The following is a 14,785-nucleotide window of genomic DNA, read 5'->3' on the forward strand; positions in this document are numbered from 1 at the left end:
AACACCGTCCACTGGCATATGCATCAATAATATCTCATCCAAGAGAGCATAGCACTATCAGTGCATCACCTGCAATGTGTCAAAGCTGTCCCTCATCATAAAATAGCATCCATCTGCATAAGGTATGCTCAAGAAATCATGGTCCCATGATAATGACTGCTACTGAAAATAGAACCTGAGATGCCTCAAAACATGGGCGCCATTGCATAATTGGACTCAGCAAGAAAATCTACAAATATCTCTCTTCTGCCGGAACTCCAAAATCCCAACCGATGAGTGAGAAATGGGAGTCAACACTTATCCACTGCCATGTGGCATAAATCTAAGGTTTCAAAACCTTAGAATGAAAAATGCTTAACAGAGAGACGAAATCGAATACACAGAGATCTATAACTCTGAAAATCCTCCACCGAATCGTGCAAGAACTGATAGGTAGGGGTTTTTGGGCATCTGGAACGCAATGGGACAGACGGTTTTGGAAACCGTGGTCTCAATCACTGGGTCCAACACACGGGCTGAAAAACGTTTTTTGAAACAGAGCTGTTTGTAAACTCCACCGGAGTGCAAATGATGAGCAACATAGAAGTTTTAGGACCTCCTGAGTCCACCAGAACTGACAGATCTACAAATGGTTGCTCCAAACTTGAGTTCCACCACCCGGGCAGAAAAACGTAGGAACTGACACAATGAGTTAGAAATCCAATGAAATGACCCCAGATTCAAGAATGAAGGTGTTTCCAAGCTCCTGAAGTGAAGTGGACACTAAAAGCAAGCAATAGTTGCCTCTACAAGTTAATACGGAGTCTCTGTCATCGAACAGAACAGGGAAAAGCTCAAAAAACGACTTTTTTCTTTGAAAACACTTAACAGGCTCTCAAAACCACTTTGCAAAACCAAAGTGACTTTTCCAAAGATTCCTCCAAGGTCTCTGCACACTCGGATGCAAGTAAAGTCACCCACAAAGCTTCCCACAGAGCTTCTCCTTCCTCCCACAGAGCTATTGAGCTACAAGCATTCACGCACGCTCAGCTAGATCACCCGGGCTCTGATACCAATTGAGAGTGCTCTCAACAGAAGCAAGAACGGAAGAAGGAGAGAGAGAAATAGAGAGCCATATAAGTTTTGGTGGGTGCAGAACCACCCTAATCTTCTTTTTCATTCATTTATATATGTGTTTGAGTATTGTACATAACCGAGGTAAAGGCACAGTGACCTTTAACCCCCACAAATCCTTGGGTGGGATGTGAGGAGAGTCTATCACCTAGCCCTTATATTCAAGGTCACCTAGATCCAAGCTTTCCTTATGGAATAATGCTTCCATGCCATAGTGCCATGTGTAAGCAAATGAGCCAACTTTTGAATACATGTATTATATTTGACTTGGTGGGAGGCTATGTGACAACTGGCGACACATCCACGGGAGGTGGCAGCTTGCACATGTGTTGTCTATGAGTTGACTTAACACTTGCTATGTGGCAATTAATTGTAGTCATGTCCTTGATGTGGGATGCTTGGAGGTGGTGTAGTTTGTGCAAGACAAGTGGACTCTTTCCCTTGTCTATTTAAAGTCTTGTATGTGAATATGTGAGACATATTTGTGAGTTTTATCCTCTTAGTGAGCGATACACTCTATGATTCTTTGTGACATCTGGCTTTTAGCTCTCATTCTATATTCCATTTTAACTTCTCTTCATGTTTTATCAAGAAAGAGACCGTTGGTTTCTCTTATTGAGCCCAATCTACATCATTGACAAATTCAAAGAATGGAAAGTGAAGGTGGAAAATAAGACCAAGAAGAAATTGAAGCAAAATGGACAAAGGAAATAATTCACTTTAAAAATTTGACAACTAGTGTAAGAAGAAAGGGACCGAGTGCCATATGCTAAATGCATGGGCATTCTAGCAAAAAGGGTCTAAAGTGAAAGAACCAAACAATAGCTGAGACGAGCTTGAACATGATTAGCAATTCACATTCTTAAGAGGACAACAACTAAAGTAAAAGGAATGACACCAGAGGAATACTTAGGTAAAAATCTTATCATTAAGCACTTACAGTTTTCCATTTTGATGATTTAATTCTTATGCTTGGATGCATATCCCAAGGATGCTAGGGCCAAGCTAGATCTAAGGATGAAGAAGTGCATCTTTATTGGCTACAACTAGGAGTCTACAACAAGGAGTTGCAAGAGATGGTGGTAGTACTAATGTCATTTCTAAGAGACCTGGCCTTACCTATACAACAAAACTAACCACAACTCTACCAATTTGGCCTAAAATACCAAGAAGAGGAAGCATCAAGTCTTAACAAAGAAGAACAGTCAGAGATAGGCCAAATCTAACAAAGAAGAAGGCTCTTGCAAAGGAGAAAAGAGTATCATGTCAATATATGAAGACCCTAGAGGATTCAACGGCTAAACTTAGGGTTGACCAAAATCCAAATTGAGTTCACATGGATCTATAGATCCTTGGTCCCAAATGGATAGAAATTAGATCCATGTGACTTTACTGAAGTCATCAATGAACGTAAGAAAAGTGTATCAATCCTAACCAGATCTCATAGTCATGGGCCCCACAGAGATTTGACTCAACAAACTCCAACGGCTCATTGGCCTTTATCATGGCCTCACTCAGGAATGGCTCCCATGCAAGCATTGCTAATGTCCTGCCTATGGAAATCCGCTTGCTTTTCGCATCTTCTCAAGATTTGTATATATATTTCATGCCACAACCATGACATGCCTTTGTTCCCCCAGTACCAAAACCACACTAATTTTGTAGAGTCCTTCCTCCTCGACACCACCAGCAATCGCTTTTCCATGATCTTGAACTTGATGTGATCACTTCTTCTTCATTAAAATTCAAGCATATACAAATTTTGGTTGATTGACTGATAGAGTACAAAAGACCACTTTCATGGTAGAGCTTCTACCTATTTTGAGCCCATGACATAATAGTTACCTTGTATTGTAGGAGGGAATTCCCATTCACCTCCCTACCCCAATACACAATTTTCCCTCATTTTGACTGAAAGATTTGCTAATCCCAAGGATGCCACTCTTAGAGAGATTCCAAGAGTAATCCAGTTGACTTTTGAGGGAAAACAAAAGAGCTACGAATTTGGGCACAACAACATTCACTTGACATCTGTCGAGGGTCTATTAGGCCTAAAAGAAATATTAAAGTCCAACACACATGGGTCTTCAACTAGATTGGCAAAAAGTAGTATTATATGACTCTATCAATTAGATCATATACTATGAATCACCACAGAAAAAAAGGATTAATCAAACTTTTTGCCTTGCCTAAGGAGTTACAAAATAGCACATGTAAATTAACAATATATACAATTTAATTAGCCTATATTTCAAGTGCCCAAGGGTGCCATTCTAAAGGATCTATATAGGTCATAGTCAATTCAGCATGCACTTTTGCTTATCACTTTTATCCTTATGCCATTGAAGGACATAATTCAAAACTCAACCTCAAGTCCCATTGCAAGCTACCAGCATACCTCAATCCACCCTAGCTTTTAAGATGCCAACCATATCATTATAAATATCAGCATACGTACGTGGCATCAATTTCTACCATTCTCACTTTAAAATTTAAACTCAAATATTTAAGGAGCATATGTGGGTGGCAACTTGGCAACAAAGATTCAAGATTGTCAATTCAAATTTTAAACTCCAATGTGTAAGGGACTAAGTGCACTTCAATGACAAGGTTGTTTAATCATGGTCACCACCTCGTGGACATTTTTGAAAGGGAAGATTTTGATTCTTTTTTCTTATGAAATAAAGTGCAAGGATTGCAAAGCTCTTAGGCATCCCAAGGATGAGCCAATGTTGTTTTCAATGATCTTGTACAGGGATAGAGGAATGGAAAATGACCCAAGATTTAGGACTATGGGTGAACCCTATAACACTTTATATATGTTTGTTTTCTTAGTAGAGAATGACCATTTTTTTGCCTTTGTTAAAATAGTCTTGAAAGGTTTTCTCCTCTTGCATATTTCTCTTCTGCATTGTCTTTTTTTTTCTTTTTTTTCTTTTTTTCTTTTTTCTTTTTTTTTTGAGAGAGAGAGAGCACAAGCATTAGGTGATAGTTTGCTGATGTTGTTTGTCATTCATGTAGTGTACTTGCTTGCACAAAGAAGCTGGATGTAGCTACGATAGCCACTTTTCCACCTCACAAAAGTCAAGTTGTATCCAAGCCAAACGGAGGTGGTTAGGGGTGACTCTTGCCTCTATCTTTCTCTTGCTAACCCTATTCTATACTTGTGTGAGATATCAAAGTGAGAACAAAACCTTAGTGTAGGTAAGAGAAACTAGTGAGATGGAGTCATGTGCATAGTATGAAACTTGAAGGAGGATCGACTTTTCTTGAACTAGGACACCACAAGGTCATAGCTTGAGGTACTAGTTTGGCATATCATGGAAGTTGTGAATCTGCCATGACGATCTCTTGAGCAGTGATAACACTTGAGAGGTAGGTAAGCAAAAGACCCCTAACATAGTATTTTATCTCACCTATCAAAGGACCCTTATAAAATAACAACAAATGCTCACTGACTACGTTCACAATGTCAAATGGGGGGTTCTACGTGTTACTGCCATCTTCGTTGACCTTAATTAGCCTTGAAAAAGTTCCTCTATAATGCTGATGAGTGCAAATGGTTGGGTAATTGAAATGCCTTTAAGTAGGTTCCTCAATAGTTTGTTAATAAATTTGATATTTTAGATACCTCTAGTTAACATTACATCTCTTGCATTTTTTTGTTTGCTAGTAAGGTTGTAAAATAGTTTAGAATGGATGTGTTTATTTCAAGAAGAACCTAGACATCATGTAAATTATTTTAAAGAATGAATGCCCTTGAACACTGTAGCCCAAGTCATTTGGATCCTTTCCTCTTTTTGGGTTGTCATGGGTTCAAACCTCGATAACATCTCATGTGTGTTACAAGCTATGTGGACAATTGTAGGCGACCATGTCCATATGTGAGTCTTTACAAAAGATTACACTATGCTTCGTCTTGTCAATCTCAACTTTTTTGAATTAACCGACAACTTCAAATCTTTGTACACCTTTCAACCACAAGTACATCTCATGTGACAGGGTGCACATGAGATGGCCAAGCAATACATATGGTACAAACTGACCAATTTTTGAGGTGCTAATGGTACTTTGATTCTATATGCATGATGATTGATTGGCACATAATTAACTTCTTTTACTCATGCCAAATGCGAGCCAATCCCATTAATTAGCTTAACTTGCTAGCAAGGATCAAAACCACCCTAAGTGTACCAATAGTGATTGTTTGAGTAGGTATAATAGTACTTGTGAGGATAGATCACCAAGGAGGTGCAAGGGGGAAAAGAGAACAGGGGGAAAGAAAAAGTAGGTGCAAGGGGGGAAAGAGAGTAGAAAAGGACGTGGGCTGAATGTCACCTAGCACCACTATAAAGTCTTTGCTTTCAATGCATAGAACCATAGTAACAATTCCCCTTCACAAAAAAGTTTCTATGCTAAAGAGACTAGTTTCAGGTTGTAGCATGTTATCTTGTTTGACAAGCATTTTTTCTCACATGAGTTTAATTTCTCTAGTGGCAGCTGCCTTAATTTAAGTAACAATGCTTTTGAAATTTTAGCGCACAAGCAATTGTCAATCAGCATTGTAATTTGTTAACAATATATGAATTAAATTATCTTAAATTCTATGATTGTAGCATATTTTGCATTATTAAGAAAAATGTATATGAATACGACACACATTTACTTTTTGGGTACTTCATACTTTTTGAAACATTTGAACAACTATGCATACAATTGTGCTCCACTACTTCCAAGTTGCATGAGAAGCTTGAGAATTGCAGATGCTCCATTTTGTCAAGATGGTGGTGGTAGTTGGACATCATCCCCCTTTAAAGTCTTCACAAGAGTACTTGTCTAATTACTTCCATAGGTATGAATAGAACTACATCTATGAACTTTACTCTCAAAGACTAAGGAAGTTTTGTAAGCACAACTCAATGAGATAATTGCTCAATAGCAATAAATTCAATATCTCACTTGAGCAGTTTCTTCAAGTGATTGATTGACACAATGAGATAATTGCTCAACAACAATAAATTCAACATCTTTCTTGAGAAATTTCTTCAATTGATTGACTGACAACATCCCCCCCCCCTAAAAAAAAAAGAAAAAAAGAAAGAAAGAGAAACCATTTCTTCATGTGGCCTTATTTATGGTTGTTTCTTTTCAGTGCTTACTGTCAATGAATTGGTAGAAGCAGTCTTTGGATAGAAAGATGAACAACCATGACCAGAGATTACTTAACCTTAGGGCATGAGGACAGTAAAGATTCATATTCTTATAGAATTAATGATATTTAAAGTAATAGTAGCATCATGATGTGATTTCAAGAATAGAAGTCGTATGAAAATTGCAACCCGGATGTCGCTCTCTTAAGGGAAAGACCATGGCTATTTAATTTGGAAGAAAGCAATAGGACTTAATTAAGAATCCGAAGCTGCAGATGAAACAAGGACAAATAGATGCACTATATGCATTTTATTGCTTCGATAACAATCGACAATTTCTCTTGTCAACTTAGTAGACATAATCAAGCATACAAGCCTTGTGACGAGACATCCAAGGCATCTCTAGATACATCTTTCATCTTTCTTCTTTGCTTTACTTAATTGCTTTTCTTAAGTTGCATATGATGAGGTCACTATGAAAGAGAGGCTCTGCAAGGAATCTCTTTTGAACCACAAAGTTATCAGACCGACGATTGAACTGGAAGAAAAAGAAAGTTGATTGGGGCTCGACCAAGCAAGCAAAGATTTGGAAGGACAAAGGAGATACGTATCTATTCCCATATTTTTATTTTCCTATATTTTCATTTTTATTTCTCTCATAGAAATACTCATATAGAGACAAGAAAGAATGGTATGGCAACAAAGAAAGGGAATAATTGAATTTGAAGAAGAGTGATAAATCATATTAAAATAGCATGAAAAAGATAATAAAATATGATAGCCTATATAAGATCTAGGATAATCTAGGTAAGCTAAGAGTTTTTTACGATTAAATAAGCATGATTATGTGCATTAATAAGGATGAGAAGATGTATCATAAGAAATACAATTACTTAAAGGGCTTGTATCCTCATAGCTTGCTTGAGTAGATGCCAATCCTAGCTTAATTGTAGATAACAAAACTATTATTGTGTGATACATATGGTATGCTTCGATAAAGTGTTATGCTAAAGTGAACTGAATTAGAAAAAATTAAAGAGAAGAAAGAGCATATGACATTTTTGCTAAGCAAGAGGGAAGGCATGATTGTTTGATGACAAGCTTTTTGCTCCGATAATTTCTTTATGGAATTGCTTTTATAGATAATGAAAAACAGTTGGTATGTCAAATAATATGTATTTTCTAGCAGTTGAAGAAAATACATATTGGATCATTACTAGCTACAAAGTTAAATTAAAAACTTTGATGTGTGATTAGACAATGACGTACATATACCCTTCTGCTGATCACAGAATAGTATATTTCACTCATTGCTACTCACATCAAAAGGAAAAAGAATTATGCTTTGTATTTGTTATTATTTCTCAATATCATACTGGTGTGGGACGGTATGGATATTGAGAAACATGACAAATATAATGCTTGGACCTGTAACAAAATAACATAAGCAATGAATAGATGTGGTATAGTACTTTCTCTTGGTACAGGATAAGAATGAAAGTAAGCTTTCATGAGTTTTAAACTGGCTAAATTCATTATCTCTTGGATAATGAGCTTAAGAGCTCTGGAAGAATTTTTTTTGGCCATGATGATATTTGATGAATATCCAAGAGATTACTCTTCACATCTCTAATCGTTGACTCCGAAAGTCAAATACACAACTAAGGTCAGTTGCAATCCAAGCAAGAGGGATGTTACAGAATTGTATTTCTGATATTTCTTGCTATGGAAATTATTTTATTTTAGTCAAGTGTGACTATCGCAAAGTATTCCATAGGAGCACACCGGACGCGGCGAGGGTCCTAGTGGATGCTTCGTGGGGTTTAGTTGGGGACGCCTAACTACCTACGTTTTTGCCAAGCTAGATGGTTAGTATTGTGGGTGATTCCATGTTAATACTAATGTCGCTAGTGTTACTTTTCTATGTAAGGATGCTTTCTATGTGTTTTTGTACTTACGTGGATTTTTCCTTTTGCTTAATTTGGTTTATTATCCTAGCTCTTTCTGATGTAGAATGTCCTAGTTGATAGGATGGCTACAAAAATGAGATAAACATTAGGAAAAAAGGGAGCTCATTTTGGGGCCTTTTAGAAGAGAGAGAAAATAGGCTCTCAACCAATCAGGAGTGGGCCAACGTAACGTTGAAAATTCAACAAAAGAAGATGAAAATAAGATCTAGGAAACTCAGTCTGCAGCACACCTTCCACTCTCCTTCACCCCCAATGTGAGACCCAAGGGAGTGGCTTCTAGCTGCTCCTGTGTGCTCCTGCTCTTGCTGGATGGTTGGATGTGTAATGGAGGCCCAAGTGCCCCCTTTTATAGGCCCAAAGGGCCCTGAAGAATGGCCGACCCAGGAGGGGGATAAACCAACCCCCTCTGGCCGACTTGGTTGGCTTGCCCAACCCTAACCAGCCGACCTGCTGGTCGGCCTGGTTGGCTGGCTCAACCAGCTCTATATAAGGGCCCTAGCCAGCCCCTTTTGGGCTGCTGCTAGGCTGCCCTTTTCTGCTGCTGGAGACTCTATTGCAGGCTGTACACCTGCCCACAGATCCCCGCCATGCTGCAGCCCTTTGCCAGCACCATGTCCTGCCTATACAACATCCGTACACTGCCCTGCAGCAGCCCGTACAGATCCATACAGTGGCTGACGTCATCGCGCATTCGTTCCTGGCAGGAGATGCTGCACAGATCTGCTTTGCTCTGTCCTTGACAATCCCCTGGCTTTTCTCTGCCAGATCTGGTTCTCTTTGTGTGAGATGCTGCCCATGTGGCAGCCCCCTCCCTCTCTCTTTTCCTAGGTTCACCCCCCCAATGCTCTCCTCATATGGGGGCTTGCAGATGGGGAGGTGACCATTCCAACAATCACATGTCACTGTAACATTGATGATTCAGGGAAGGAAGTACTCAAGGGACTGTTGCTCTCAGCTATCATCTAGGCATAAAATATGTAGCAGCATTATTTTTGAGTGCTTGGCTTGAAGATGTTTATTTGAGTCAGTCTGTCGCTCCTTTTTATCTTCATTTCAAGAGCAATTTTGTGACCTTCTCGATTGATCGGTCCGGGTAAGTCACCAACTAAGCTATGATGCAAAAAAATTGGAAAATATTTACGTGAGAGATTAATTTCCACAACAAAACAACCAAACCATACCTTGTCCTTGATGGAGCTAGACTCGTCGTCGAGCTGCTAGGGGGGCATACCCTCTTTGTTTTTCTTGAGCGGGCTCTCCTTGTGCTTACTTTTGGGGATCTCAACAAGGTTGTCATCACAGATGATTGCTCATACAGATCCAACACAGGGAAAAAGGAGGAGATGATTGCTCATGCAGATCCCACACGGGGGCAAAGGAGGCACGCTTGAGATGTTTGGGGAAGGTCCCGGTTAGGGAAAGGAACCATTTCTTGAACACACAAACAATTGTTTTAACATGACACGTGGCATAGGGGGGATTCAAGGACAGTTTTGGCAAAGTGAACCAATATACACTATAAAAATTGTATTTTCCTGTTCTTCCATTTGTTGCCAACCTAACTCCTTAGCCTCTTTTGTCCTTTTCCTGGCCATAACCATTTGCAACTTGCAAGTATTGCTGCAACGCTTTCTCAACCTTGAATATGCTGATCTAAAGTTTGATCTCAATTCTTGTGTTAGGCAGTGGCATCTTGACCATGTGCCTAATAATTACTAGAGCAACATGTAGATGCAAGAGCAAATACACATCACCCCACTCTCAAAAGAGAGCCTTTTAAAGACGTACATTCCATGATGACTGAGTTACATCATTTGCAATTCCCCGAAATCCCTCCATGTTAATTCCATTCAGCAACGTCCAAGAAGACTTTTGTGGGAGAGTGACAAAAGGAGCAAATACAAAGATCCTTTGTACGCTAAAAAGTGTACCTTGGGTGTAAAATTAGCCCAAAACTAGTGGCCAAGTTCTTGCTATGGCAGCAAAGCAAGTCGTCTCTCTTTTTCAACATGTGAGAATTGCATGTGTCCCCACATATCCCGCTGCCTCCATACACCTACTCAGCTTCGGCATGTATATCCTCCAATCGAGGGCGAGATGGATCTCTAACAACACATCCATGAACAACATGATTCACCTAAGAGAAAGTGCAAACTGGCATGTCCTTCACACCATAATAAATGTTGTGCTACCCTTCCTTACATTGTCTAATGCACCTCCATTAGCATGGATGTTTGCTAACAATACAAACGGTGAAGCATTCCTTGGATCTAACTCAAAAAAACAATTTGCAGCACGCACTACCAGTTCCACATCATCATGAAGTCTGCATGATGAAAGCAAGCTCAGCCATACTGAAGGGACATGTTTAAATTGCATACTGATAATCAAGTCCTCTGTCTCTTCCAATAGTCATCTTCGCCCAAGAAGATCGATCGTGCACACATAATGCTCCACCGGGAGCGTTATGCAGTTGTCTGTATTCATAGAGGAAAAGTATCGCATCCCATCAGCAACCAGACCTGCATGACTGCAGTCCGTGAGAACACAAATGAAGGTAATGTTGTATGGCTTGATGCCTTCTGCCTGCATTCCATGAAACAATTGCAAGGCCTCCTTGCCATGCCCATTCTGGGCACACACGGAGATCATAGCATTCCAGGAGACCATATCCTGCTGTGGGATCCCTGCAAACACTGCCCTTGCATCCTCTAAGCCCCCACAATTGCCATACATATTGATGAGGGCATTCCCCACAACAGGATCCAACTCCCACCATCCATTGCCAACAGCATTAGAATGAACCACTTGCCCCTCTTTTAGAAATCCCTACAAGGTCATACCTTGAGGAACCGCTTGAGGTATCACTTTGGAACCTCATGGACGCTAAGTGGTGTGAATCTGCTATAAGAGTCTCTCAAGTGGTGACAACGCTTGAGAGGCATGTAAATAAGAGATCCTTAACACAAAGTTATCTCACCAATCAAAGGACCCCTATACAACATTGACTAGTTTCACAATGTGAAATGGGGATCCCACCTGTTACTACCATCTTTGTTGACAATAATGAGCCCCGAAGTTGTTCTACAACATTCCAGGCAGGATGAGTGCAAATGGGTGGGTAATTGAAATGCCTTCGGCCATCTTCCTTGATAGGTTGGTTGATTGAATTGACCTCTAGTTAACATTAGATCTCTCACATTTGATTGTTTGCTAGCAAGGTACTAACAAAGGTTAGATGCTCAGCTTAACACCAATTGATATTTTCTAAGGAGGGTTGTATAGGATTGTTTATACATATGTATCCTTTCGTATTGCTTTTGGTAAAGTTATTCAAGCTAGGCCGCTCTAAAGTTGCCATATGGCACGTAACATAGAATTTCAAGACGTAGTGTTAGAATTGGCAACATCCCACGTATACTAACACTAATTTTGACAGCCAGCCTAAAATTGTAAAAAAGAGCTGATGTCTTACATTAGACTCCCACATGATTTATAGAATTAGGACGAGTAACACAACCAAGAGGCTTCTCCACTCCTATACATGTGCAACCCCCCACATCTAGGGTCCAATCCATAGCTCTTTGCTTCGAACTTAGAAAGGTAATTCCAACTCTTGGCAATTAAATATCATGAGAATAAGTTTAAAGAAAAGAACTCAATATCATCTGTTGAAATAAGATGGGCCAGCACAAGCAAAAGGCTTCTTCTCTCCTACATGTGTCAGAGTCCGACTCATAAACTACATGTGTTAAAGTCCAACCCATAACTCTTGGCTTCCAACTTAAGAAAGGTACTTGCACCAAAATCTAGCATAAGAGCCATACGCCCAAGCTATAGCTTGCAAAGTTTTTAGTTCCTCAATGCTTAGGCTTAATGTCTCCCTTGCTTCCCTAGCATTTCATTAACTGCTAGTTGTGTTAGAATGGATGCTTCTATTTCAAGAAGCAACAAGACATCATGAGAATTACTTTTTTTCCTTCACAAGAAATATAACCAAGACTGAAGGAAGCACAGCTCAATGAGATAATCGCTCAGCAGTAATTAATTCACTCTCTCACTCGAGCAATCTCTTCACAGTGATTGATTGCCAAAACTGCCCGTCCTCCCCAATAAAAGAAAGAAAGAGGGCAATTAGTCGTTGACTAAATCTTTATTTGCATACTAAGCTTTCTCAAATTTGATCATTGGATGTGGGGCCATGCAAAAAAAATACACCTGTGCTAAAACCAGGAGTCTTGACACGTCAAAAGGACAGAGGTATTTACAAAAGGCATAAAAGATGTTCCATTTTCTGTAAACACGTAACAGTATCCAGTCTGCAAAACCACTCTTTTAAACCATTAACAATTACATCTAGTATAGGGAACAGTTTTAAGAGCAGATATAGACAGTTTTACATCTAGTAGTATAGGGAAAAGTTGGCAGATAGACAGCAAATAAAAAAACTGATTTACGTAAGTGAATAATGGCAGACTGAAACGAATTTAGGATTCATGTTCATCATCCCTTTGTGCATCTTGTAAGATGACATTTGCCTAGAGTTTCACATAGCCACTCTGCATCTTCTCAAGAGTTATACTCAGCAGCCAGATGCCAGACTATGATATATAACTGAAAATACTGGCTAATCTTCTCTCCTTGCAACCTAAAATTTATTACATCAGGAAGTTTGTAACAGTTGAGAGCCTTCCAAGATGGACTGTATTCAGGACAGCATAAGTAAATCACGTTTTCCCAGAAACAAGGTTTGATATTTGAAATACAGAAGCCACCGCCTTCATCGGAGGTGGATGGTAAACAATATAATAAGGATAAAAAGGAAAAACATAAACTACCTAGACGCATTCGGCAGAGCATTGATGAATGCATTGTAAGAGGAATCTAGATCAAACAACAATTGCCTGGATTGTTGCTCGTTCAGCTCATCCGATGCTCCCATTTTGTTGAGCCTGGCAATCCAGTCCCTAGCCTTCACTTTGCCCTCAAAGTCTGCAGGCAGCAACGGGACTCGGTTTAGGGAAGACAACAGATCGAGAAGAAGGGGATGAACCTGATCCACGGCCACCATATTCAGCTTCAGGGAATCCATAGCGGTGATGTAGTGCTGCACGCATTCTGCAACAGCCACAGCGGATCCAGATTCGGAGGACGAAGCACCCTTGTACTCCACAGTGGCTGGGACTCCAGACACGAGCAATCGATTGACAGCGGCCGGGCAGTCCATCTTGTAGGTGTTCATGAAGCGTTCAACATCGGGAACCGAATCCTTAAGGGAGGTTCTGAGGGTTTTGAATTGGGCAATAAGCTTGGTGCAGGCCGGTTCGTAGTCGGCAGGGGAGATGACATCGCGAACATACGCTTTCTCAAGCTTCTCGGTGGTTTTGATGATGGCGAAGAGATCCGCAAAATTGTCATACATCTCGCGTTCACGCTTATCGCTCCAGAGCTTCACCTCGGAGATCGCCATCGTCCCTTTTCTGGGACGCCTGTGCCTAAAGCAAGCAGATGATTTTCCTGAAGAAGCTCTTCGTTTTTCTCTCTGCCCAATGGATCCCCTCCGCCCACGCTCGCTCCCTCTCTCTGCCCAAAAGCTCCTCCTCTTCTCTTTCTCTCTCGCTTCCTCTCTCTTTTTCTCTATTCTGCTTCTCACCGCCCCTCTCTCTCTGTCTCTCCTTGTCAAGCCTGAGAAAGCAGTGAATGGTCTCTCTCTCTCTCTCTCTCTCTCTCTCTCTCGCTTTCTCCCTCTTGCCTCCCTCTCTGTCTCTCTTCCTCCTCCTCTCCCCTCCCTGCGCCCACCAAAAGCCTGTTCAAACCACGACGAGTCGCTCTCTCTGTGTCTCCCGGAGACTCTCTACACACACACACAAGCGTGACAACACTACCAACACCGAGAATGCCACGCTCCTATGCCATGTGTAAGCAATAAGAGAGAGACACACGGTTCCGTGTGCAAAGAACGTTCACGTAAAGACTTTGACGGTCGAGTATTTATTTAGATGCAAGGCATATTTCAATGCCTTTGTATTTGCTTTTACTAACAACTCCGAGAATGGGCTTAGCCTTAAGGTTGGGGTGTGGCAGAGGCTCAGATTTGATTACTAGAAGGTTGTCGTAAATAAATGTACATGGAAAATATTAGGAGGCCTCAAAGGGCATGCTGGGTTGTGTGCGTGCATTTGGTGGAGTAAATCTGTTACCTACAATGGATCCTCGCTGGCACATTTAAATCTGAAGATTACTCGCAGTATCTTCTATTTTTCATGACATTCAAGGTTTCTCAGCACACTCCATATGTGGGAGAGGAGTTGGCATATGACATTTAGAGTTGACTTAGAATCAATTAGCTTTTATGTGGTAAGAGTTTGACGTGTAGTTAAAGTGGTCTTTCCAACCTCTATGGCTTTGGCCTAGTGGTTTGGGCATTGGGCTTCCAATCCCCAAGTCACGGGTTCAAATCTTAGAGACAGGGGCCTAGTGTCTTAGATTATAGTCAGGTCTGTGTGGTGTCCACATGAGTTGACCATGGTTGCAGACCCTGCACCCACTGGT

At 40.5% G+C, this 14,785-nt stretch overlaps 1 protein-coding gene across 1 annotated transcript; it reads right to left on the reverse strand.

Annotated features, from left to right (window-relative positions):
- Positions 1-12,608: 12,608 nt before the first annotated feature.
- LOC147903696 (vacuolar protein sorting-associated protein 28 homolog 1-like) lies at positions 12,609-14,200 on the reverse strand. Its single transcript, XM_087372557.1, has one exon. The coding sequence runs from the start codon at positions 13,701-13,703 to the stop codon at positions 13,068-13,070; it is 636 nt and encodes a 211-aa protein (XP_087228683.1). The 5' UTR covers positions 13,704-14,200; the 3' UTR covers positions 12,609-13,067.
- Between the last annotated feature and the right edge of the window lie 585 nt (positions 14,201-14,785).

The sequence above is a fragment of the Dipteris shenzhenensis genome, chromosome 3 (genome assembly GCF_047967505.1).
Source record: "Dipteris shenzhenensis isolate YYH24624 ecotype China chromosome 3, Dip_SZ_1.0, whole genome shotgun sequence".
In the NCBI taxonomy this organism is placed as follows: domain Eukaryota; kingdom Viridiplantae; phylum Streptophyta; class Polypodiopsida; order Gleicheniales; family Dipteridaceae; genus Dipteris; species Dipteris shenzhenensis.